The sequence below is a fragment of the Ixodes scapularis genome, unplaced genomic scaffold (assembly GCF_016920785.2).
Source record: "Ixodes scapularis isolate PalLabHiFi unplaced genomic scaffold, ASM1692078v2 PGA_scaffold5__190_contigs__length_132052651, whole genome shotgun sequence".
Classification (NCBI taxonomy): domain Eukaryota; kingdom Metazoa; phylum Arthropoda; class Arachnida; order Ixodida; family Ixodidae; genus Ixodes; species Ixodes scapularis.
In genome coordinates this window covers 36,636,630-36,661,532 of record NW_024609880.1, presented here as the reverse complement: position 1 = coordinate 36,661,532, position 24,903 = coordinate 36,636,630, and the positions used below count along the sequence as shown (strand labels likewise).

Below are 24,903 nucleotides of genomic sequence, written 5' to 3'. Positions count from 1 at the left end.
GTGCCTTCATTGGCACAAAGAGCGAAGTTGAAGTTGGCGCCATTTGGCACTATTTGTAGACAACGTTTAGTCCACCAAGCTCGCTTCAATGCTAAGCCTATCAGCAAAAACCTTCGCACTCAAAGACCACAAGAACCGCAGACGGCTGCTTCTTTCGTGGTCGCACTCAAAGAACACGGACCACGAGAAGAACTGAAAGAGCCATAAGAATGGGTAGACAGTGGCCATGTTGGCTGTAGGAGAACCAGAAGACCCGACTATATCCTCAACCCAGCTTGTTTATTGTGTAGGACGTGGTATCGAGGCTACAGGGCAAAATCAAAACAACCGATATGGTGGCGACTAAGCTCGCGGCGCTATCATGGCGGCTGTTTTGCGGCTGCAAAATGAGGAAATCACGCAAATTATGTCCGAAATATTGAGCAATAAGCTTTATGGCATCCAAAATTTCGGTCAATATTATACATTAACTTTATAGGGTGAGTGACAGTTCAACAAAAACGTCCAAATAATTAAATGTGTCCGAAATATCAGCGTACAAAAAAATCGGTCGGCGACTGTAAATACAGGACTACCGATAAAAATATAATAACTACAAGTTTAAGCTATGTAAGCACTTCATCAGACTTTTAATTGTTTTTAATTAACACTGCTGAACTACCTTGACAACATACCGTGAATGTGTGCACAACTTGAACAATGCCAGTCGACTCGTTGTAAATTAACTGACCGATAGATGAAGATCTGAAAATAAATCAATCATGCAACTCAGATTAACAACACTCAAAGATCTTTCCTTTATGAACTAGATCCTGTTTAATGCTGACAAAGTAAAAAAATTACAAAGGAAGCAGCCCTACATCTTTTTAGTTAGCTTCAGTAAGAATTAAATAAGATATTTTCTTTACAAACCAGTTCCTGTCTAGTCCAGATGGAATACTGAAACACGCATGATGAAGTCAGCGTAACTGCGCACTCAAATGCGCTACAATTACCTTTTGTTTTCATATGCTATAGCAGAGCCCACATCCCCTTAGCGTGTGCATGCACAAAGGAAAGTTAGATCCAATTACCCCTGCAGCCCAATATCCGCATGGTAGATGACTGGCAAGGCGATCGTAATGTCGTTGTTCGACGTGTCTGTGTCCACGCTGTCCGTTCTCGCAGCCACGTGAATCTCCAACTTCTTTTTGATTTTCGTCAGACCTAGTTTTATAGAGACCGAGGCCTGCAAAAAGTGTGAGGGAAATACTATAAACAAAGGACAAAAAAGAAAAGTTTCGTTAAACACAGCGTGCATCTCAGAGCTGGGATCTCCAGAGAAGAGAGTGTAATTAAATGCCACGTAAAACCGCCTAAAAAAAAAACAAAAAAACGCCATGAAATGCGTAACCCAAATTCCAGATAAGTCCATCCAAATGAACATGTAATTAAAAAACAGGCCGCATCTCCACGTGGTGAATGATGTTGATTGGGGCGAAGCTCTGGTTGTGCTGATGATACTGATTTTATTGTTCATAGGTAGTGCTGATGGTGCTTATTTTTTTTATTACTCATAGGTTGTGCTGAGTTCCGGGTTGCGTTTCGACTTCATTATTACTGCTTTATAGTCGGTGAAATGCAGAGCCAGTGGTTCTTCTAGCGGATCACCTTGGATGTGCTAGAAGCCATGGGAACGCATCTCCACCGCCTAAGTCAACGGTCCATGTCAGAAAAAGAATGTGTGGCATGGATTGTGGTTATATACGCAGTTGAGCATTTGACCGCAGCGCCCTCTCGTCTATAAACGTTGAACCAATGCATGCAAAGTTTAAAGCAATTATATACGCATATGACTGCAGTGCCCTCTCCTGTATAGACGTTGAGCGGCTACATGCAACGTTGGAGTGTAGCGTAGCGGTTAAGACGTCTGCCTCAGAAGCAGGCGATCCTGAGTTTAAACTCCCGTGCGGGCGTAAGTTTTTTTTTTTTTAAGTGGGCCGATCCCGGAGGCAGTGCAATCGATGTGAGCACGGACGCCAGACGGATGGATGGACAGGGCTAGACCCTAAGGAGCTTTTCCCCTAAAAGAAACAAATAAAATCTTGAATGTCCTTCAACGGGACTCGAACCCAGAAACTCCAAGACTCTGAGCATGTAGCTCTGCACTCTGCCAAGGGAAGGTTCATAAAAAATAACAAATTGCCACCCACTGGTGTAAATACACCAAGGGGTGGCAAGTGTGTATTATACCTGCTTCACCTTATCGCCTGACCACATCATACAATTTGACACAATGAAAAAGATTTTTAAAAAAACGTGGCAGAGTGGAGAAGCCCACAGGCGACCACGTGAATATATATCGCAAGACCGTATCATGTGATTTCATATCATGGAAAGACTCGAAAGAGCCGCGAGAGACAAGAGCGTATGTACACCGAGCGAAACCATATCACATTCCATACATGCAGACTTCATCCATAGGGTCAAGGCAAGCCAAGCACAAGGGCATAGAAATTTATAATTCTGATTGCGCTCACTGAACCCTGAGGGTTATGCATACCACGGATCCAGGGTTGAGAGGGTTACCGACGTCACAAGAGACTGTTGCGTTTCCCTTGGACTCGCAGGTCCCAATGTTGACAAAGTCGACGTTCTCGGGGAGGCTGATTTCCACCCGCGACAGGTACGCTGGCTCTGTGTCATCGCGATTTTTGACGTTGATGGCCAGTGACACGACGTTGTCCTTCCCGACGACGAGGGGTGAGCTATCCCTTTGGGATGGGTAATTAAACAATCAATTAGTTTTATATTCACATTCCATACAAAAACCACAGCTACTGGGGGACAGACAAGGTCTAGTCCATCGTCCTCTTGAATATGGTGGCTGGGAACAAGGCTAGTGTCGGCAAAAATTCTAGACCTCGCACAATTTGCTTGTTGCCACGGGCCATTAGATCTGGGTTGCTTAAATCAGTAAGGTGGATAATTGAGTTTGCTGGAGTCTGAATCTAACCCCCCTAACTTGAATATTTCTACAAAATTACAGTAGACTCAATGATGAAGCGTAGAACTGAATTACGAAAACGAAAGAGGGACAGACAAAACAATACAGACGACACGACGACAGTATGAAATACACGTGTCGTCCATACTGTCGTTGTGTGGTATGTATTGTATTCTATGCCCCTCTTTCGTTTTCGTAATTTATGTGCTTCATTGAGGGAACTGTATTTTTGTATGAAGATCTAATTTGGGTGGTTGGGTAATATTTCTAAAATATGGTAAGCACAATCGTGTGCGATGGGTTAAGAACAACACTCGTTCTTTCTCAACGAAGAGGAGTCATTTTTGTCAGAACCAAAGCCTAGTGCTGAGGGCTGCTGGGGCATTTCCTTTTGACACAAAAATGATAAAGAAGAAAAGCAAGAATGATTGGTGTCCCTGCATCTCATAGTGCTTGTGACAAAAAATAACTCAGTAGCTCAAGACACTGTTTTCTTAGCACAGCAAGAAAATCTCAGCTGGTCACCCAGCCAGAAGGAAATAGCATTTTTTATTGTTGATTTCGGACACGTGCGATTGCAATCACTAGAACTCAAAAATGTGCTTGAACCACATATCAGTTTTAGAAATAAATTATGGCTTGTAGGCTCAAGAAACCGGCTGATGCAGCTCAATAAACTGAGGGAGCACAAATATTTATCCTACTTCATAGCACACATTAATTTTACTTTCTAAATAAAAGAAATACTAATTAGCGGCCAATTGGTTGCACCTACTTTTTCCTTTGCCATCTCAAAACAAAATATGGACCTCCTTCCAGATCATCTGGTTTCTAAGGTTCGGTATAACGACTCAAGACACACCCCCAGAACTTTTTGTCAAATATTTCGCACAAAGTGCAAACAAGAACTTCTCTGTAGTAATATATAAAAACTAAAACAAAACTAAACAAAACATACAAGAATGTTCACGAGAGAGGCACATGCCAACAAGCAGCATTAACTCACTCATGACCCACTATGCTGGCCTTGAGAATGAGATCGGCCCAGCACACGTTGTCAGGCCCACATGCAACCTGGAAAACAGTCTGCAAAGCAGAGAGCGACAATAATTACTGACACATAGCTTGCAGCAGTATCACGAAGAGTCAGCAATGACTCGTAAACAAACAAGCTCGTCACGAAAATGACAAGGGACTTACTCTGTTTGTGACAGTGGTTATTGTACTCGCATCCAGGACCGGGCACGTGCTGCAGAAGCCATCGCGACGAGTCTTGTCGCCGTCGCTGATGTTGAACGTCAGACGGAACTCGAAAGGCGTCAGCAGGTCCTGGACGTTGCTCTTTTGGTGTGCGGATAAAAGTGGAGGATGTTTATGTCAGCCAACCAGCCTCAACTGTGAATTCTTAGAAGATTGGTATTCAAGCCACCCCTATTTCCAAACATGGGATGAGCTACTCCTGGTTCTTGTTGTTCAAAAAGTCGGCCCACAGTAGTATTATACTCCGGTACACCTTAAATCTTAGCGCTACCCATGCTACGAGCCAATAGGGCCAATCAAGCTCCTTGGAAAGCGCTAGATTAGCTCATTTTTTGTGTTTCTTGCATGCATTACTGCCAACTGACACAATCAAGCACAATAATGTGTTTGTGCTTTCGTTGCAACTAGCTTTTGACCCAGCTTGGGCTTCAGATGAAACGGAGCACAGTACGAGAGATTTAAAAAAACGACCTCGGACATGCTCCAAGCTGTGCAAAAAGAGTGCCTTACTATTTCAGATCCGAACCTCATCAATAGAGAATTCAGAGGAGTCAAACGTAGAAGATGTAATTACGAAGAAAACAATTTTTTCGGTGAACAGTTTAAGGTTTAATAGACGAGCACAGGGGTCCTCCATGTCTTTGATATCGAAAAACTCCTAGTTACTGCGAGCAGAAGCCAAGGAACTCCTCTCTCGGAAATCTGTCGATAAAACAGCCCAGAAACTTAGGAAGTTTGTCGTCAAAAATATACACACTATGCGACAAGTTTGAAATGTTTAGCTCATGCTAATTTTTGCTAATTTTTGCCTAGATTGTGCCTGTAAACTAGGAGTATATGTCTCTCAGTAATTTCTTGGAAGTATTCTTCAGAAAATTTGGCTGCTCAAGCAAACCCTGCTTATACACTTAAAAAGTCAGTTTGAAAACCCAAACATTGGAGGTCAACCTGCAAGAGCTTCTTTAGCAAGGCAGAACACCTTTTCTTTTCTCCACTCCTTCCTTCCCGTTGAAGCGGACAACAAAGAAACCGCTTTTGTACTAATATCAGACGACAAAAAAATTCACGGTAGGCACAAACGCAACTTTCCGGACAACTCAAAAAAAAAAAAAGTTGAGAATAAATGTTGCAAGGGTAGTCTCCAAGGTATCATAGTTTCCCATCTACAGGTTGCACCACTGTATAAGTTGCACCCCCCTACAAATGGCCACCTCAACAAAAAAAAATGTTAAGTCGCACCTCTGCATTGGTCGCACCATTGTATTGGTCGCACTTATTTATTCGTACAACTGGCACAGCAAAACTGAATTGATAAGCTTGCACACGTGTACTGTGATTGTGATATATGCGCAAGCGGGAGCAAATTTCAATGTTGTCAGCAACGAGTCAAACGAGAAATATACTGTCGAGACCGGTTACAACGAAGTTAACGGGAATCGGAAATCAATTCGCTATATCCGCTATTTCGTTATAACCGACTTCGGTTATAACGAAGTGCAAAAGGACGTGGGAAATGGTTACCGCTTCTCTGTAGCTGCTATTTCGTTATAACCAACTTCGTTATAACCGGTCTTGACAGTCGCTCCCAAGGCATATTTGTGCAGTTAGGGTTCATACTTATAGAAACAAACACACATATGCATACATAAGTCTGAACATTCCAAAAAAAAAACCATAAGCATAAATTTTTGAAGAACATAAAAAAAAGACGCTTGATTTATCTTGCTTTTAGGAAAAAAAGTCAGTGTACACAGAATCTTTTTCCACGGTATTTTTTCAAGGTTCGTAATAAATGTTGCAATTCTTTTTTTTTTTTTTTTTGCTTTGTTCCACACCCTGTTTTTTTGTTCATGTGATGGTGGACACATCTTGGATTTCTTGTTTAACACAAATGCCGAACCACAAACGTCTGGCATTTGGCGTCTGCATCCGATAGTTCGGAGATACCACTGCAGTAGAAATAAAACCAGCTAGCTTTGTGCCCAGGGGCGTTTTTAAAGGGGGGTCCGGATGTCCTGACCCCCCCTCTTGATTTCTGCATGTGTAAAATTTAGGGCGTGAAACGAGGGAGAGGGGGAGGGGATTCCTAAACATATGGTACACTGACCAACACCTGACCCCCCCCTCAGGAAATTCCTGCATCCGCCCCTGTTTGTGCCAGCCCACTAATTAGCACAGTTGCAGAAGGTCTCATGTCTGGTTGTCGGCCTTTAAAACGCGTTCCGTGTAAAAAAAACATGACATATACAGCAGGGAACACGGCAGTCAAAAATGACGGCTGCGCAAGAACAGAAGGTGTTTCAAAACTCACAAAGACGAGAGCCTTTTGGGGAAAGCACATGGCCCGGCCCCGCTGCAGGGGCCGCACCTCCCGAATGCTGATCCCCGTTCTGCCACCGAGCAGCTCGAATGCACCCCGATGGGCTTCCTGCTTCTTGGTGTCCATCTCAATGGTGAATTCAAAATCTGCATAGAGAAACCGCCCAGCTTAGACATGTCGTCAAACGCAACGAAATTGTGATCGGGACTTCCCGAGGATCTTATCGAGCAGCACTCTGTCAGAATTTGGTGGAGATATTCCCCTGCTCAATTTAGTGAGAAATTGTGTCGTTGCATCATGCGACACTCTGATGTCACGTGATGCCGTGACAATTTCCCCACTAAACTTAATGGAAAAAAAAAATGGACGCATCTCCACGTGGTGAATGATGTTGATTGGGGCGAAGCTCTGGTGGTGCTGATGATACTGATTTTATTGTTCATAGGTAGTGCTGAGTTCCGGGTTGCGTTTCGACTTCATTATTACTGCTTTATGGTCGGTGAAATGCAGAGCCAGTGGTTCTTCTAGCGGATCAGCTTGGATTCGCTAGAAGCCATGGGAACGCATCTCCACCGCTTAAGTCAACGGTCCATGTCAGAAAGAAAATGTGTGGTATAGATCGTGGTTATATATGCAGTTGAGCATTTGACCACAGCGCCCTCTCGTGTATAAGCGTTGAGCCAATGCATGCAAGGTTTAACGCGATTATATACGTATTTGACCGCAGCGCACTCTCCTGTATAGACGTTGAGCGGCTGCATGCAACGTTGGAGTGTAGCGTAGTGGTTAAGATGTCTGCCTTGTAAGGAAGCGGTCCTGAGTTCGAACCCCCGTGCGGGCGTATGTTTCTATTTTTTAAAGTGGGCCGATCCCGGAGGCAGTGCAATCGGTGTGAGCACGGATGCCGGAAAAGGCTAAGAAGCTTCGCCTCTAAAACTGATGTTACATGACCTAACGTCAAGTCATGTCGGGTCACACGACACCGTGATGTTGCGTCCTGATGTCACATCACACAGCGACTTAAAACTCTGATGTAAATTTCTCCGCTAAGTTTAGCAGAAGTATTGATGTTACGTGACATTGCAACGCCATGCGGTCAGACAAACACAAGCAAGAAAGGCTTCAGGAGGGTTCGCACATAAAGCTATTGCTTTAAAAGCACTCAGTTTCAACTAAAAAAGCCTGTTACAATGGAGCATTTTCTTCTCCAGGAAATGGCAATCTTTCCCAGACTACACGTGGTTACATTCGTAGGACATTCAGGAGAGGTTATGTCTGTGAATGGGGCCAGCTGAACATAAAAAGACACACAGAGAAAAAAATATTTTCTTCTCGGTGTGTTTTTCATGTTCAGCTGGCCCCATTCACAAGCAATGAACAAACTTGCTCAGCTTAAGCCCGTAAGAGGTTATGTTGTCTATGGGCCATCTGCAGGATGTGCTTTTGGGGTTAAGAGTACCAATATTAATTGCATCTTTCATTGTTTTCAAGTGCAACTGCTATAGCACTTCGTTCACCCCTAAGTAGAACACTGCACTGGCCAGGCCCAATGGCATGCCTACCTGATCTGGCCCAGAATGGCTGAAGGTGTCTCGACAGCAGGAGATGAAGCATGTTTCGAGCCTAAGCTTGGCCTGCGCCCGGCAGCAATGCGTGCTACCCGGCCCGGCCCATGGGTCGAGCCAGGCCCAGGTGTTCAAGTTGGCCCCTGCCCGTGCAGTGCTCTATCCCTAAGCTGAGAGCTATGCGCTCTCCAGCCCAAACAAACATCTCCTTCTCATCACTTGGCCCTGCTCTAAAAGTGTGGGTATGGGTGGGAGCTCAAGGTGATCAGTAAGGAATAACTCAATCATTTGGGACAATGAAAAAAAAAATATATATATTTCAGAATGCTGAAGGCAATTTAAGGGAGCTTGTACACTTTATCTCAAAGCTTCTGTGCAATATGGTGTGAGGCACAGGTGTCAGCATGTGACTAGAAAAAACTTTTCTTGTATGTGTGCTCAAGAAAAGAGGGCATCTTGAAGAGCTATGCTCTTGCATCTTAGCTAGTGCTCTCCACAACTTGTGAAATCGAGCACAAACTGTAATACAACACTTTTGTTTTTGACTGGGCTGTTCCGTTTATTTTTGCAATAATTAAGAAAAAAAGTTTGTCGGGCAGACTCACCTATCTGTTCTGGCACATACTTTCCGTCATACTGTAAGCACGGCGTCACGGGGAAGCAGAAAAAGGCCACATTGTTCCGAACGCAGTTGGGCTTGTTGGAGGAGACATGCTTGGTGTCAATCTCGATCCAAGACCTGGCCTGAACCACGGGCATGGCTCTAGAAATGAAAGGCAGACATGCAGATATGCCATGTCCATAGAACAGCTTTCCACCTGGCAGAAATTATATTCCTCATTTCCTTTAACTGTTAAAGGAATACAGGCATGCGCAGGCACGTAGCCGGAGGGGGTGCTCAGGTGTCAGAACACCCCCCAAATGTTTACTCTATATTATATATATATATATAGGTATATACAGGGTGTTATTTTTAAGCTTAACAGAATTTAAAAAAAAAAACAAAAAAAAACATGAAAACTAGATTAATGCAGTCTACGCGGGTGAATTATACGACCAGGGGGACGTAGTATATATATCGTAACGATCAGTCGGCTAATTAGTTAAAATTCGTTAATTAACATTTTAATTAATGAAAATATACATATAGTTCCAATTAAGGACTTGCTGAGAGCCATCGAAAACCACTAATTCAGTAATTTTAGGAAAGATTTTGAGCGCGTGAGAAGCGTAGTAGTGCGCTGAAGTTACCACTCGTGGAGCAGGTACGAGGCAGGGGTTCGATAAGAGACGGAAAAATTGCGCGGGCACCTTACAGCAACCGCTAGCCTTGTACCTGCTCCACGAGTAGTAACTTTAGTGCACTACTTCAGTGCACTTAACACACAAAAAAAAAAAGATATATATATATATATATATATTGTATGTGCGTGTGCGCGCGTGTGTGTAGTTGCACCAGCACCTTGAAACACCCCCCGAAAATATTTTCTGACTACGCCACTGAGCATACGTACAGGTCCTTCACCTGTATCTTTCACTGTCAAAGGCACACAGTGTCCCTCATACCGAAGGCACGTGACTACGCTAGATACACGCTCACATCGACAAGATAGCTTTCTGCCCGGCTAACAATCAATTTCTTAGCTTCTTCCTCGTGTTCCTTACTGCATCTGTGATACATCCGCAAAACGGGAGTATAATAAAGCATTCCTAGCTGCAAGTCAGCCCTAATGACTGGTCACAAATTGACGACTTATCTTAAAGCTAAATTGCATACTAAATTTCAGACTGCTAATGGTCCTGCTGAATGACTAAATAGAGAAATTATACTAGAAGCTTACATAAAGCTGTCATTTGTGAAAATGTTACTGATTGCTCCTAATTGTGCCACTAAACATCAAAGAACAATACAAGAAGTTTATTCAACTTTGTTAACACTGCTACCGTACTGATGCAATACAGTGCTCCATATATCTTTGCTTAGAGTGGTACAGACATGGGACACTTTCAACCCAGGTAAAAGCCTCCCAGGGAATTTCAAGGCCATAAAAGAACAGATGAAGTGTCATAATACAAAAAAAAGAAAAGGCTGAAAAATTAAAATTAAAATAAATAATGTGAAAAAAAAAAGAAAAACACCTAAGGGGTAACTATTGAAAACAGTAAAGCGACAGCTTCACAGTCTTATCCCTTTTGCAGGTATCATTATTAGACACAAGGAGAAACTCAAAGAGCACGAACACATACCTGAATAGATAAGCTTGGTCCGACTGGTAGGCACCCACAACAATATCTGCGAAAGATATTGAATATTTAAATGAATATGGGTAGAGGTATACAAATATTTAATATCTATGATAGATATACAAAGTACTTTTGGTATTCAAACTGCATTCAGCTAGGGGATATTGTTTCTGTGGTGCTAGAAGCCATTTTGCTCTACAGCTTCTGTAAGTATACTTTGTGCTAGCACTGGCACATAAGTGCACGGGTAAGTATGTGCTGTATCATCTATAACACCTTAATAATTAAACCTTTTTGTCACAATCCTGTTAGTCACTGTAGGTGAAAACATGCTGGCAAAAAATCAAACAATACCTGCTATCTTGGTTACCCTTCTAGGGTGGTACTTTCTCATGTCACTGGATACTTTGTATAACTATTCAAAGGCACCTTGTGGCTTATTGCATGAGTGTTCTCACAGTGGTTTGGGATATGCACAGATTACCATCATGAATGTTGTTTAAATAATAGAAACTTGGAACCTACATAAATTACTGAGACTAGACACTATACATACATTCTACGCATATTTAGTGTGCAATTCAGTATCCGAAGTCGATTTTTATGTACTAAATATATTAATTATTTATTTATATTGAAAACTTCTACACCCGTTTATATTTTACGTATGAACAAAAAAGCTTGCAAGTGAAAATGCATAAAATTGTAAAAGCCTGGAAAGCCTACTCGAGATACAGTCTCCAGAAAGGTCCCAGAGTGGCAACCAACATTTTGTTGAAGGCATAGTGCAGAATATCCTCAGTCTCCAACCCTACACTCTTCCCGAGATTGCTTTGTAAAACACAACAAATACGTAGCAAGTCTAACTGGAACTCTGAGGAATTGTGTTACGTAAGCAATGTCAACTTACCAGGATAATTGTTGCCATCAATGTCCATTGCCTTAGAAATGCTAATACCGAAACCATGTGGACTGCCTTCAGTTGATCTGCCTTCTATGATCTGTATGGGGGTAGCAAGCTTTAGAACAAAATATAAAAGTAATGTCTAACACTCATCATTAATGGTAGTGTGAACACCCTCAGAAGACCCGATGGCGTTAGTAAAATGTGGTGATGGTAAAAGCATATATAATACTAACGCCATTTTATGATTGTAAGCTCTCCCTTTTTATGATGACGAAATGTTGTAATGATAGGGAAATACTGCCACCTGCTAACACCCATTATAATAGTATTAAAACATGTGCAAACACTTTACCTGTGCAGGTGTAGTCTTCAGGCCATCCTTTCCGCCATTGTAAATGTACACAGCACCATAGCCGTGCTCATACGGTGAGCCAATAGCGACATCTGAAAAGTAACAGCATAATACAAAAAGTCACTGTGCTGATTAGACTTTGCACACAATTTTCGCATTTGACTCTACATACAAAGCTTAACAGAATACCATACAAAAAACAAACCTGAGGGCTTGCACGATTCTATACAGTATTCAAGAAATTTTTCAACTTATTCAGTTCAATCTTTCTCAGTTTAGGAGTACAGCTTCGCAGTTCTTTTATTAGGAACTCAAAATTAATGACCCAATATTTTGACTGGCACCATCAAAATATTCCCTGATAGGTTCATAGCACCCCCATAGTTAAAGTGCATTAAATAAGCCTATTTTAGAGCACAATATTATGTGCCTATATTTGCCTGTCATGTTCATCAAAACGTCACTTATTTAAAAGCTACAGAACAGAGCTATGCATGCTCTTATAGTCTATGGCATCATACTGTCTTCATGCATTCCTTTAAATAAAGAGAAGCTCTTTATCTGTGCAAAAGTGATGCTTGATGATCCGATTTTAAATATAGGTCATATAATTGATAAACTGTCCAAAAACCAATAGCAGTGGTAGTACCTGGATAGCCATCAAGGTTAAGATCTCCGATATTGACAATGGTAGATCCAAATCGGGCCCCAGGAACAGAAGAGCCCATGATTTTGAGATCTTGCAACTGTAGGCTCTGTAAGAACATGTCACACTTATCACTGTTCCTCATATTTGGAAAGCACACTGCTACAAGCAATCAGCAAAGTACAAAAATTAATTGAGAATAAAATACCGAAAAGAAAAAGCAGAGAAATAAAAAAACTGATGAAAAGAATAGAAAGAACCACGGCATAGTAATTAATGCTACTTCTGTAGTTCTTCCCATGTGCTACAGAATCCCATTTTCTCAAAAGAGCCTTAGCTACGCATTTCATTCAGTACGTGTTGGAAAAGAACTACAGTAGGCTCGCGATAATTCAAACTCGGATATTTCATACTTCTGGGTAATTAAAACAAGTTTCAAAATTTTGGTTGTTCCGCTATGTTTCTATTGTATTCATAAGCCGCTAAATTCGAAAGGTGTTCTCGTGTAATTCATGCGTTTTGTTCCCGCGGCCCCGTTTAGTGCGCTTCTTTCCGAGCACCAGTGCGGTGCAGAGAAGAAACAGTCGCGGAGCTTGCTCCCGCCGGTGTTGCTTCTGCGCAGTGCACCTGTGATCGGTGAGAAGCGCACTCAGCGGGGCTCAAGCAGGGCACACATGAGTTATGAAAACGGGCACCACGCGGAAATTTCCACAGTAACCTCAGCGGACGATGTGACCTGGTGGCATGACATAGGTCCACGTTAAACCGTTTATGCAAGTTGCTATGAAAACTGCTGCGCGGTGGCCGTTTTCATCGCTCAGGTGTCCCCTAGACAACTTCTCGGCCTATGAAAAAACTTAATTTTGTTTTCAGTTGTCATGTGCTTTCTAAAGAATCCACGAAAAAAGCATTTTTGGATATAAATAACCTTATGTCATACATTTTACAAATGTTTCACGTGTGGCATACTTGCTTATGACCAGAATGTAGACCTATATAGAGGAAATCATCAAATATTTGCTTTGTATGTGTAGCCATTTCATATGGCAAATCATAATTTTATCTTGCATCATGGATGAATTTATGATAATTCAAACTTTGGATAATTCAAACAAAATTTGTGGCTTCCTGAAGTTTGAGCTCTGCCCTCCAAAAAATTGTCAATAATGTGAGTTGTCCATAATAATGAGACGAAAAAATTTACATATTTACCCAGTTCGTCCCCGAAAATGTATTCTGTATAGCAGGTTTTGCTTATTAACAGAGACATGGCTGTAACTCTCATGAATTCAGGCCTTAGTAAACCAGCGTGAATTCAGGCCTGACAAATTTGCCTTCCTGGCCGAGTAAGTAGATGCTCAACCAAACACCGATCACTGGCTCTAAGACCAGGAAGGGGGCAACAGAAGAACCAGCAAGGCAATGTTTTAGACCAGCTATATTTCTAACTAGCACAAATGCTCGTGCCACTTTAATAAGTTTGAACTCAACCTTTCCTACAAGGGGCTTATACCTGCCGCACCTCTATTAATCAACTTAGAAAATCCACAAAACTGGTGACCTTGTGCATGCACATTGCATCACTATGGTCTTCCTAAGCCCTACACTCTAATACAACTGTAATACAACTGCAATAGAACTGACCAACTGCAAAATGGTACGCTGTACTTCGATGAAAGCATCTTTGCTAAACCGATGCCCAAGATATAATCGCGATAGCAACGAAAAGAATGACTCAAATAATGAAGGCTGAGCTGGGAACTTGGCCGCGACCTTGCAAATAAAGAGTGGTCTGGCCAAGCAAAACAGCAAGAACCTGCAGAGAAGCGCTGCCGTACGATACTCACAGCACCGTTGCTGAGGTAGACATAGACCTTCCCTTCATCGCCATTTGTTCCTTGGAGGGAATAGAGGGGTGCACCCACAAGGAGATCAGTGAAGTTGTCCATGTTCAGATCAATGGCCAACACGGACGCGCCAAAGTAGGAGCCCATCTGGAAGGAGACAACCACAAATTAATAAGTAACTCATTAAATGTTAATGACTTAATGAATAATGTATTACTATCAAACTCAACGCCACGATGCAGGTCCATTTGTAATCCTATTCTCTGTCGTCTGGTTAAGTTTTCCATTTGCACTATACAAATGTCTTTCAGAGTGCAGCTCTTATGGTGAATTCTGCTCGCAGATCTCGAGTGCTCCAAAAGCGCTCCATTTAGAGCGTATATTCCGCTGGCAGATCTGGCTCGAGTTGGTCATCTTCCGCTCGTAGGTCTCTAGCATTGCCGTGCTCCACGGAGCGCCTCAAACCCCGCCGAACTTGCTCTGTGGGATTTCACAGATCTTTCCGGAAGTTGACAGAGTACCCTACGTCGTTTCCTCCTAAATCGGCAGTGCGCATGCACGGCGAGGTTGGCAAGGTCGGCGGGCTGGTCGGGCCACGGTTGATATCGTCAAGTTGGATCTATTCGGGTGCATCGGTTGTTGACGTGGGATTGTGACAGATCGAACGCTTCTGCCTCGCGTAGATCAGGGATACAAAACCGGGACTGTGGAGGGTGGTAAATCGTAAGTGCTGACATCTGTGATCGTGAGACGAAGAACGACAGAAAAGCCGGAGGCAGACGCAAGGTTAGGCCTGTACATTCTGCAGCCAATGATTGTTTACCTTTTTGCACTGCATTCCGCCGGCGTTTTCCCGTGTAATAAAGTAAGAAGAGATTAGGCAACGACCGTGCAAGTGATGGTTCGTTACATCTGTGTTTATTAAAGTCGTACCAGAAATCTGAACTCCACCGATGGCAATCGCTGTCCGTGCCCCACCGCTTCGAGACAGCCGAAAGGTATGCGACGGTGCCGAACACAAAACGTCTTCGTTATTTGTGACATGGGTGCCGTGGTATGTATAATTGTGCCCGGCCTGTGTCGCGTGTTATGTGTCGCATGTTATTTCTGCAACCACTGCCAGGCAGTAGCAGTTGTCACTGGTCGTCGGAAAGATGAGTTGGCTGAGGCGTTGGTGGGCTTGTCAAGTTCGAGCAGCGACCATTTTGAATGGTGGAAGGGGGAAGCGGGGGGGGAGGGGTGTGGGGGGGGGGGGTCGATCCAAAAATGCAAGTTTATCTTCCCCTCGTCAATTCGGAGCGGTTTCCATGAAGCGGAATTTCACCTCCCTCACGGATTTTGGAGAGCACTCCGGATCTATGAGTGGAATTCACCATTAGGCGCTCATTTCCGCGTATAGTGGCGTCGCTGTCATCGTCAGCGTAACCGCGCGCGTTGCGTTATGGGACATCACTGACCTATACAACAATTCAATTCCCCTGCTAAATTTAGTGAAGAAATTAAATTGGTGTGATGTCCCATAATGCAATACTGTGCATTCAGTTTCCCCCCTAAATTTACCGGTAAAACTCTGTTTGCCGGTAAAACGTCACATGTTTTCAACTCCAACTCAGTTTCTCCGCTAAATTTAGCAGGGAATTGAATTGGTGTTGAGGTCACGTGATGTCAATTTTCTCGCTAAGCGCAGAAACTCAATTTGTTCATAAGTGACGTGACATGAAATCAAGTTGAGATCATGTGGCATCGATTTTACAGCAAAATTTAGCGGGGTAACTGTGGGAGGAAAGGAGGGTATGGAAGAAAAGGAGGTGAGGGTATGGAGGAGGACGAGGGGAAAGTAGGGAGGAGAAGCAGGGGAGGGTACAGAGGAGGAGGAGGAGGGGAGGATACAGAGGAGGAGGGTACGAAGCAGGAAGAGGACACGGAAGAGGAGGAGGGTGCAGGACCAGTATGTCAGGAGAATGATCAATATTTGTACATATACATGTTTCTTTCTCAAAATTTTTAGCATGGTATATCGCAAAATGAAAATACCTCAAGAGCTGCACTGTAATTTCACGTTACAGAGATTTTTAAACGTCTCTCATTTTTTTTGTTAACACCCAAGCCACCTGAAAAAGGAATCACTTTCTCTCATCCACCACCCCCATTGGTGCTGTGTTAAGTCCACAGATTCACAGCAACTTTTTATACCCAGTTAAGATCTATATTACACCATGCTTTGTTGTCCCAGTTGCCCAGCCTTCCCAAGCAACGATTTAGCCATAACATTCTAAAGTACCTAGACAAATATCACTAAAGTCAGTTAAGTACACAGGGCCAAACGGTCCTTCTCTGCGACTTACTTACATTTACAGGGTGTTTCCAAGCGCTATTTGGGCATAAAGAAGACTTATATAAGTAGGCCAATGAATGGAGTTCCACGAAACTTTCCACAAAACTGTCTTTAGGTGGTGCATTTGTCGTGCTCAAGTTTCATGGGTGTAGGTTTCAAAAACATAATGGTCAGGAAAAAAAGGGGAAACAAACAGTCCGTTTGATGCAGCTACTTACACATACAATAGCACACAAGCTCGGATCTGCTGGATCTGCTCTCGGACGCTCATCTCGAAAAGGCTTTTTAGGTTTCTGTTTCATGTTGTGCCCTCTGTGAGTTAGAACCAGAAGGTTTGTTTCCCTTCCTGGCCACACAAGCAACAGGTTACTTCGGCTCGCATTTTTTTCCCAAAGACCTAAGCTCATAAAATTTGAGCATGATAAACACACCATCTAAAGACACTGCACCGAGTGATAGGGCGTGTGCAAGTTGCAAGCTGCGACAGATGCTGATACGTAAACGGGTTGCAGTTACTTGGACTTGCCTGTTCCCCCTCCTTCTTCAGTTGCACATTGAGGTTGCTTGAGTCGGGAGTCTCTGGCTTGAAAAAGTACACCTGGAAGTTTCAAAACAATGAATCGCTTGGGAATCACTTGAAAAATAAAGTTTAGATGAGGCACAAACAGCTCCCACTTTGCCAAATTTTGTTTCATGCATTTTACACATCTACCTCTGAACTACACAGCTTACCAACAGTCTGACAGTGAGGCATTCACCTTAACGAGAAAAAATGGTACAACAAATGGCAAGAACAGTTTCTACAAACAAGTGTTTCACTGCACATAAAATATATAGGGTGGGCAAGATGTTATATAGTTATTAAGATGGAAGCTTGGGAGATTTCCTATTCATATTTAAAGATGTACAGAAGAAAGCATGAAAACAGACGGAAAGAACACCCCACAGCACCGGTGTGTCCCTTCTGTCGGTGTTTGTCTTTCGCGTAGTATGTCTTTTAACGTTGTACAGTCAAATCTCGTTAATTCAAACCCTCTTAATTCAAACTTCTGGATAATTCAAACTAACATGCAGGTCCCGCCCTATGCATCTCTATGGAAGAAAACTCCCGGTAATTCAAACTTTGCTTTATTCAAACAAATTTTCGGTCCCCTTCGAGTTCGAATTAACGAGATTCAACTGTATACCAAACTTTCATATCAATATTTCATCGATAAACTTTCATATAGCTATTTCATCAACTTTTATGAAGCAAGAATGAATGTCTATAAATTTAATGCGTGTCAAGAGGTTGTGCTAGCTGTTCAACTCCCGATACTGACATGATGGCGTCGCTGTATCCTCGAGTGACAGCGAAAATTTCAACGGTGTCAGAACACCAAGGGATGTCAGAACACCAAGCTCTGGTTGGAATTATTAGTGGGTAGAAGAGAAGCTATAGCTGCCATTGTCTCTACTCACTGTTAGAATGCGTTCAAACATACTTGTCTCTACAGTCTGAAATGAGCCAGAAAAATCGGCACTCGTGCACAGAAAGCTCAGACTTTCTCCAAATGTGCATCGAGATGACGAATTTTTGTGCAGGTGCCGATTTTTCTGGCTCGTTTTAGAGCGAGGAGATTCACAAGATTCATTGTGGATGTCCCATATATCCACCAGATGCCCAAACATGCTCCAAAAAAGGTATTCTAGGAACCCAAGAAACGTACAATACCCGGCCGAGATGAACCAATTTACATCAAGTTATTTTCCATATCGCATTGTATGCATCATAAAACGAGATATATGTCATACCTGCTCCTCCCTCAAGTTCGATTTATTATTTTCTGAGCTGGAAGCATTCAGATGCAACATCCCTGAAGCTCGCCTTCAAGGTGTTGAGTTAAAGAAATTAGAGTTGATGTCAATGATGTTTTTACTACTATGATGTTGAGTTACGAGCATCGCAAAGGTGAACAAAATTGGACTCAAAATGGGGGTAAGACTTACCGCCCCCCTGTAGTCTGCAGTGTCCCTCGGTGCACCAGCAACAAAGGAGCGTCCCATGCTCTCGAAGAAGTTCCCCGACGCCACCGAGTACCCTGGACGAAATATGTGTACATGTTGGGTTTCTTTATGTGCACCACTAAAGAGCTGACATACGCTGTATTAAGCCTTCAATAGACAGCATGCGCCTCAACCAGCATTAAAACTCGAAATATTAGTATCTTTCTTTTGGTTATTTGCCTCAGGAACATTATGATGGCTTAAAACGAGTGCCAAACATTTTCTTAGTTGACTTTATTACTTCCATATGTGTTCCAAGAAAATTTTAGACTTCGCTTATCACGAATTTGATTCAATGACAAAATGTAAATTGCAAAAAATAAAGTGTGGGCCTGTGCTGATTTGTTATGGTAATAATGTGCTGTGGGTCAATAACCAATGGCATCGTTCACCTCATTTGTATAGAGGTCAATTTTATTTTAAAAAAAACACTCGTAGCAAAAGGCAGATTTCTCAAAGGACAAGCTAAAATTATTCTAGGACAAATCTCAAAAACAAAAAGACCTGCTGTTCTATCTTTTGTTGTTGTTGTTGTTGTGTAGCAGACAGCAGACAAAAATAATAAAATATCTTTTCACATATTTCTCAACTAAATAGGCCAGTTCTGGAATGATAAAATCACTACAAACTTACCAATGTATTGCTGAATTTGAGGGACCTTTAAGGTGCTGAGCCGTCCAATGACCTTGAGTTTCAATTCTCCTTCGGGATCTGACGGTATGCCATACGTTACCAGGCTTCCTGCAGATATGAAACCACGTCATGCATTTACATAGTCAATGTCAGTATTAGACAAGTTCTACTCTGAGATCACATCCCCTGAATGTGCTCTTCTGCTGACTTTGTGGTGAACCAAGCACCGCAATCCACGACAATCCCAGCAAATTCCCAAACCCACTAAACATGTTTCAACACACAAACATGATCTGGGCTGGGACTTTGAAGATGTAAATTGCCCTGGTCAAGGCTACAGCAAAATTTTATTGTTTTTGTGGCAATCTTTTTTTTTTTTTTTTAGAGTGTAAACATGTTGCATGAATACTAGGTTTTGAATCAAAGAAGCACATTTTCACAAATCCCATTGAGGTTGCAGTTTTTAGCATTGGAAGACATGCTGATGACTCATGTTATCATACTTTTGTACCTCACATTTCTGTCAAATTTAATTTCAAACACCTTTAAGCAATCCATCACTTGCCTGTCCAGTCCATCGATCCTGGTGTACCTAAAATCAGCTCATTGTCCTGCAAGCAAAAGTAGACAAGATAACAAACAAGATAACAAAATCTAAAAAAACACTCTTAAAATGTCGGGGCAAAGGACAGGGGCATGTAGCATTTAATCGCAAGAAATGGTGGCATGTGTACACTTGAAAAGCTAGAGTACATTAAATTTAGCCTTCTTCTGTTTTGGATGTGACTAACATCAGGGTAGAGTTGCATTCCTATGCAATTCCAGACCAAAATCTGTCATAAAATTAGTCAAATGTTCTTTGCTGTTCACTGACAACTGCAAAAGTAGGGGTGTCAACCTACAATCATGCAAATACATGCTATTATGTTTCAATTCTTTTCCTGTGTCCCCAAGTTGTGCAAAGTGCTACTCTGGACAAAGGGTTAAGTTAGCGGTTCTGAATGGCATGTTCCCATCTGAATTAAACAAAACATCATGTTATGGGGCAATGACTTCCCAGAAAATAAGAGGAAGTGACAAATATTCATCTTATGAATTCATGTCCCAAAGCAAACAATGCTAAGGACACCACTTTACAAAGACATACATTTCATTTTAACTACAGCAAAGGGCATCATGTACTGCAATGCCATGATAAATGGCATAGCTGGAACTAGCCTGTGTTGACAATGTGACATACCAGTTTACTTGTTGGACCCACACCTTTGTCTCTATGCCATTAAAATTTAATCACAAAACAAACTGATGTGACAAGAATACAAGAATTGAGCTTCCACCCTATGTCCACATGTAATGGGAATCAGAATGGAAGATGATGACATGATGTCTTCTTTTGAGACGTCTCGTTAAACCTTTTCCAAAAACATCTGAGTTTGCACACTCCAAAAAAGAAATAAGAAACTTAAGACACAGTACTGCGTGAACCAAGATGCTTGCAATAAACGACATACCTGAGAAATGTGTGTTGAGAATCCTGCCTCTGCCAGAGCATGGAGGTACGTCTCGGGTTCTATAACTTGAAAAGCTGCAGGACCAAGGTGGCAAAACAGAAGTAAGCACACATGGCTGCCATGGCACAACTCAGATGACCAAAGAAAAACAACCTGGGCCAAAAGTAATGCATATAACGAGCTTCATACCTTTTCGAATGAGTGGACGTAGAACCTTGATGTCATCGAGGTTCTTGTTCATGACATAGCAAGCACCGTTCAGCATGTATAGAGTTTCGGCGTACTTCTGGTTCTTCCATTTCGGGGCACATACCTGCCAACACGAGGAACATAAAATATGTTTGTGTTGTACAAACTAGGTAAATATTTTTAGCCAAGTGTTGATTAAACATTGTAACCTGGTTAATTGCTACTTTTCAGTCAATTAACTAATAGAGTAATTGCTTCTGTTGACCTCCGAGCATAAGGTCTCAAAACGCGCAGAATTATACATATTTCTTGCTAATCTTTTTTCTTTTTTTTTTTTACTGTCAACCGCACAGTGTATAGTCCTATTTTGAACTCCATGCTTACCACCCAGAAGAAATAAGATAAATAAAACAAGAATAACATGGCTACCAATCCTTACCACTCACAAAAAATAAGATAAAATAAGAATAACATAGGCAAACAAGTTTAAAAATAAAATATTTTACACTCTTGATGACATTCATATGAAATGCTTTAGAGTGGAAAAATTAAATGTAAGTGCTAACAAACAATGCAGGCCTCATTCTTTATTCACACTTCTTTTTACAAACTCTGCCTAACCTTTGCCGCTTACTAACAAAAAAAAAAGATGACGGCTATGGAAGAACTAATTGATAAATCAGATGGTTAATCAATCAACTGCCCAGCCCTGTAAAGTCCAAAGATTATGAGCATGACAAAAACAACACAGAATAAACATTGCAAAAAGGAGCTGTGCCATGCAAAAAACAGCAACACAAACAATTCATTCATTACACGGTTCCTAAACTGTATCCCTTAGAGACGGGGACTTGCTAAGGTTTCTAGGAATGCTTTCCTTCAAAAGGACACTGACATAATTTCAAGCAATAGCCATTCTGGAAGGCCCCTTAAATGATCCTATAATAAATATCTGCACTTTTTTCACCTATTAAAACGTATTTACACTATATATAGTTCGCCACAAAATGCAGAGACCTTTAACAAATGTGGTGTAACGGCGGACATCGGCATATTTTATATCTCTGGAAGCAGTTGCAGACACAATGTAGTGTGCATTATTCACAGAAATGGAGTTGTAATTTATGATGATGCTTTAGGATGCTTCATTCTACTCTGGAAGAGCTTTTCTCTCTATCCAAACTAAAATTGGAAACGAGACTACCTCAACAAAATATATGCCTGGTCAAGTGAGTTTCTCCAAAAAAAGTGGCTTAAGTGGGCGACAACTAACCCCAAATGGCCTCGGAAAACAAACAGTTGGCAGCTATTTTTCTTTCTTTAGAGTCCTATAATGTACAAAAGACAGTTTTCTAAAATTCTATCGTTTTCGAAGAATGAAGAATGACCTAAATAGTTCTCCATCTTCCCGCTAAATTCGGCAGTGCAACTAGGCCACGTGATACCAATTTTGCCATGAAATTTAGCGAGAAAACTAGCGCATTACGTGACGTCCGCTTTCCCGCTAAATTTAGCGAGGAAACTGATTTGGTGTATTCGCGACTCCAACTAACTATAGGTGGCGCCACTCATTTTCCAAAATGGCGGTTATGGTGAGGGCCGGAGATGCGTACCGCTGCTGGGCCTGCCTATAGTGTGCTGGCTTCACTGAGCGACACAAATTATTTCTGGCAACTCAAGATGTGTCTCACATCATAATTATTTAGTTAGAGAAGTTGTTTGCGGAAACTTTATTTTGTGACATACATGTTAGATCCAGGCTGATATTTGTAGTTGTTGAAAAAATCAGCGCTGATACTTGTGCGTTCTCGCTACCTTTTCTCGCTCAGATAATTGCCACGAAAAATAATGAACTGTGGGCCTTTTAATGGGTTTTTGGGTATTTAGATGAATTATTGGTTTAACATTATTCCCAACACAAGAATAAGAGAATAAATCCAATTTTTACGATATGTTCACAAAACGTATAAATTAATAAACGCTGTTCTCACTGAAACAACCCAAAGACGAAATCCGAGTCAAACAGCTGAAGTGTGTGTGTTTTTTATAGAAACGCGTGACGCATAGGACTTTATATTGCGTCCAGTGTTTGACTGTTTGTCTATCTTGGTAACGATGTCAAGAGATTTTCATATGCTAAAAAAAAAACAAAAAAAATTATACCGTTCTGGAAAGACTATTATGGTTAAATGGCATATTTTCGTGATCTTCGCGTTAATTGGGGGCATACATTGCCGCGATTTGTATCAATAATAATAATATTAAAATTCAGATATTTTATTACGTAATTTTTAAGCTTTAATATAATTTGTTGCTTGTGATCAAATTTCAATTGCGCGAACAAATATGACAATCAAAAGTGTACTAATTCTCATCACTGGTGTCAATTGCAGCATTTTTAATTACCAAGTAATAAAATAAAAATACTCTAAAATCAATGAAAACATTCTAGCTAATGTGAGAAATCCCCAAAAAATTACATTAATTGTAGGTAAAGTATATTTTGCCATCAAAGTCGCGACTTTTGACAATCGACAAAACCTCCAAAGTCGCCGCAAATATCCTTCCAGACCATATGCTCAAAAGTAAAAAGGAGAAAAGAACTTTTTTTATATATATTCCCAATTTTTTCATAACATTTAGCTACTCTCATTTTTAAGCTCCGTCGTTTTGCCAATCTCAGCCTTTCCAGTTCGAAGGAACGCCTACCTGCTTCCGCGTCTGCTCACTGCAGCACGTTTCGTTGGCGTTGAAAGCCGGTGAAAGAGTTGCGAGTTTTAGTATTGCGTATACGAGCGAACGCAAGCGCTACGTGTTCACATCAGCTTTGCTTGTTCCACACTGCGCATGCGCGGAGCCCAAAATTGCGGTCTTGGTTGGCGCATGGTGATGAGGCGGATGCACAAAGTGGGGCACGCCACTCTAATGCAAACGCACACCACTTGCGTTGGCTTCTATGCACGTTTTATGCGCAATACTAAAACTCTCCAGTAAGGTACAGTCCCACACCATCAGCAGCACTACATTGGGGCAGTGAAGAGTGTTGTTTGCATTGGGAAATGACATTTCGCGAGCCATGATCGCGAGCAGTTCCGCCGTGCCCGCTGAGCGGGAGAATCGGGGGACCCTCACTAGACCACTTCCCGTTTTTGACGCGGGAGGGCGAGCGTCGAGCTAGAGACGCAAATAGGTCACGTGACGTGAATTTTCCCGTTAAATTTAGCGGGGTCACGCAATGTCAGGTTACGCGACGCCAATTTTCGCGCAACATTTAGCGGAGAAACAAACGGACGGAAGGACAAACACAATTTTTGGGAATTAAGGTGTTCCCTTTAAAAAACATTTCATGACTTCACGAAACAGACATCACCGTCACGCACGAGGGAGATATGTTAGCACAGATATTTAGGGAGAGTGTAAAGAGTGTCCATGATACCTGGCTGAAACAGCACGTATCTAGAGCACCTCTGCACCCAAAGTATGCGTGTTATGCATTGTGGGAAGCCCTGCGGATGTGGCTTCGCGCAACGTACCTGTGCTGCGCGGTAAGCGCACTCAATGGAGCTGCATAACTCTTGCCCAAACAGACTCGAAACAATCCGAAAATTCTTTTCAGAAATTACTTTGTGAACCTCGGTCTAAAACTCTATCAGGACGAATAGTCACCAGTTCGCTCGTTTTTGAAGCAAATGAAAGTTAAATAAAAAAAATATCAGAAAACTACAGAAATTTAGTCGGAATCGAATACAGTTTTCCTTTTTTTTCTAATTCAAATGTTTGAACATTTAGTTTATCATCACACATACCTACTATAACGGCATTACAATGAGATGAGTTTTCGTCTCGGCAAAAATAAGTGAAATTAGCTCCTAGCACGGGGCTCGCGCACACTGTCCGTATTTAGATAAAATGAAGCAGGAGAGGCATCTTTGGAACAGGTGGCAGAAATGGCACAGTAATTTATTCCAGTAGTTTGTAAAGCAACACCAAAGAATTTATATTACCACAGCCAGCTCACATGATAAATATTTGCTGATTAAAAAAGAGTGGCTCAATCCAATC

General features: G+C 41.9%; 2 protein-coding genes across 2 annotated transcripts in view; one reads left to right on the top strand and one right to left on the bottom strand.

The window, feature by feature from the left end:
* Window positions 1-24,903, top strand: part of LOC120839221 (estradiol 17-beta-dehydrogenase 8-like) — a 604,311-nt gene that overhangs the window by 435,526 nt on the left and 143,882 nt on the right. The gene's annotated exons all lie outside the window — the stretch shown is intronic.
* LOC8028238 (integrin alpha-4) overlaps window positions 1-24,903 on the bottom strand; it is a 105,436-nt gene that overhangs the window by 19,782 nt on the left and 60,751 nt on the right. The window contains exons 4-21 of the mRNA XM_042293910.1: window positions 20,842-20,965; window positions 20,653-20,726; window positions 19,707-19,752; window positions 19,142-19,249; window positions 18,452-18,543; window positions 16,989-17,060; window positions 14,128-14,274; window positions 12,284-12,389; window positions 11,635-11,726; window positions 11,286-11,376; window positions 10,379-10,424; window positions 8,737-8,894; window positions 6,558-6,712; window positions 4,187-4,327; window positions 3,993-4,072; window positions 2,543-2,753; window positions 1,074-1,228; window positions 675-744 (exon numbers count right to left, since the gene is read on the bottom strand). Of these exons, the coding sequence (XP_042149844.1) occupies window positions 675-744; window positions 1,074-1,228; window positions 2,543-2,753; window positions 3,993-4,072; window positions 4,187-4,327; window positions 6,558-6,712; window positions 8,737-8,894; window positions 10,379-10,424; window positions 11,286-11,376; window positions 11,635-11,726; window positions 12,284-12,389; window positions 14,128-14,274; window positions 16,989-17,060; window positions 18,452-18,543; window positions 19,142-19,249; window positions 19,707-19,752; window positions 20,653-20,726; window positions 20,842-20,965 (1,968 nt within the window). The remainder of the gene's footprint in view (window positions 1-674; window positions 745-1,073; window positions 1,229-2,542; window positions 2,754-3,992; window positions 4,073-4,186; window positions 4,328-6,557; window positions 6,713-8,736; window positions 8,895-10,378; window positions 10,425-11,285; window positions 11,377-11,634; window positions 11,727-12,283; window positions 12,390-14,127; window positions 14,275-16,988; window positions 17,061-18,451; window positions 18,544-19,141; window positions 19,250-19,706; window positions 19,753-20,652; window positions 20,727-20,841; window positions 20,966-24,903) is intronic.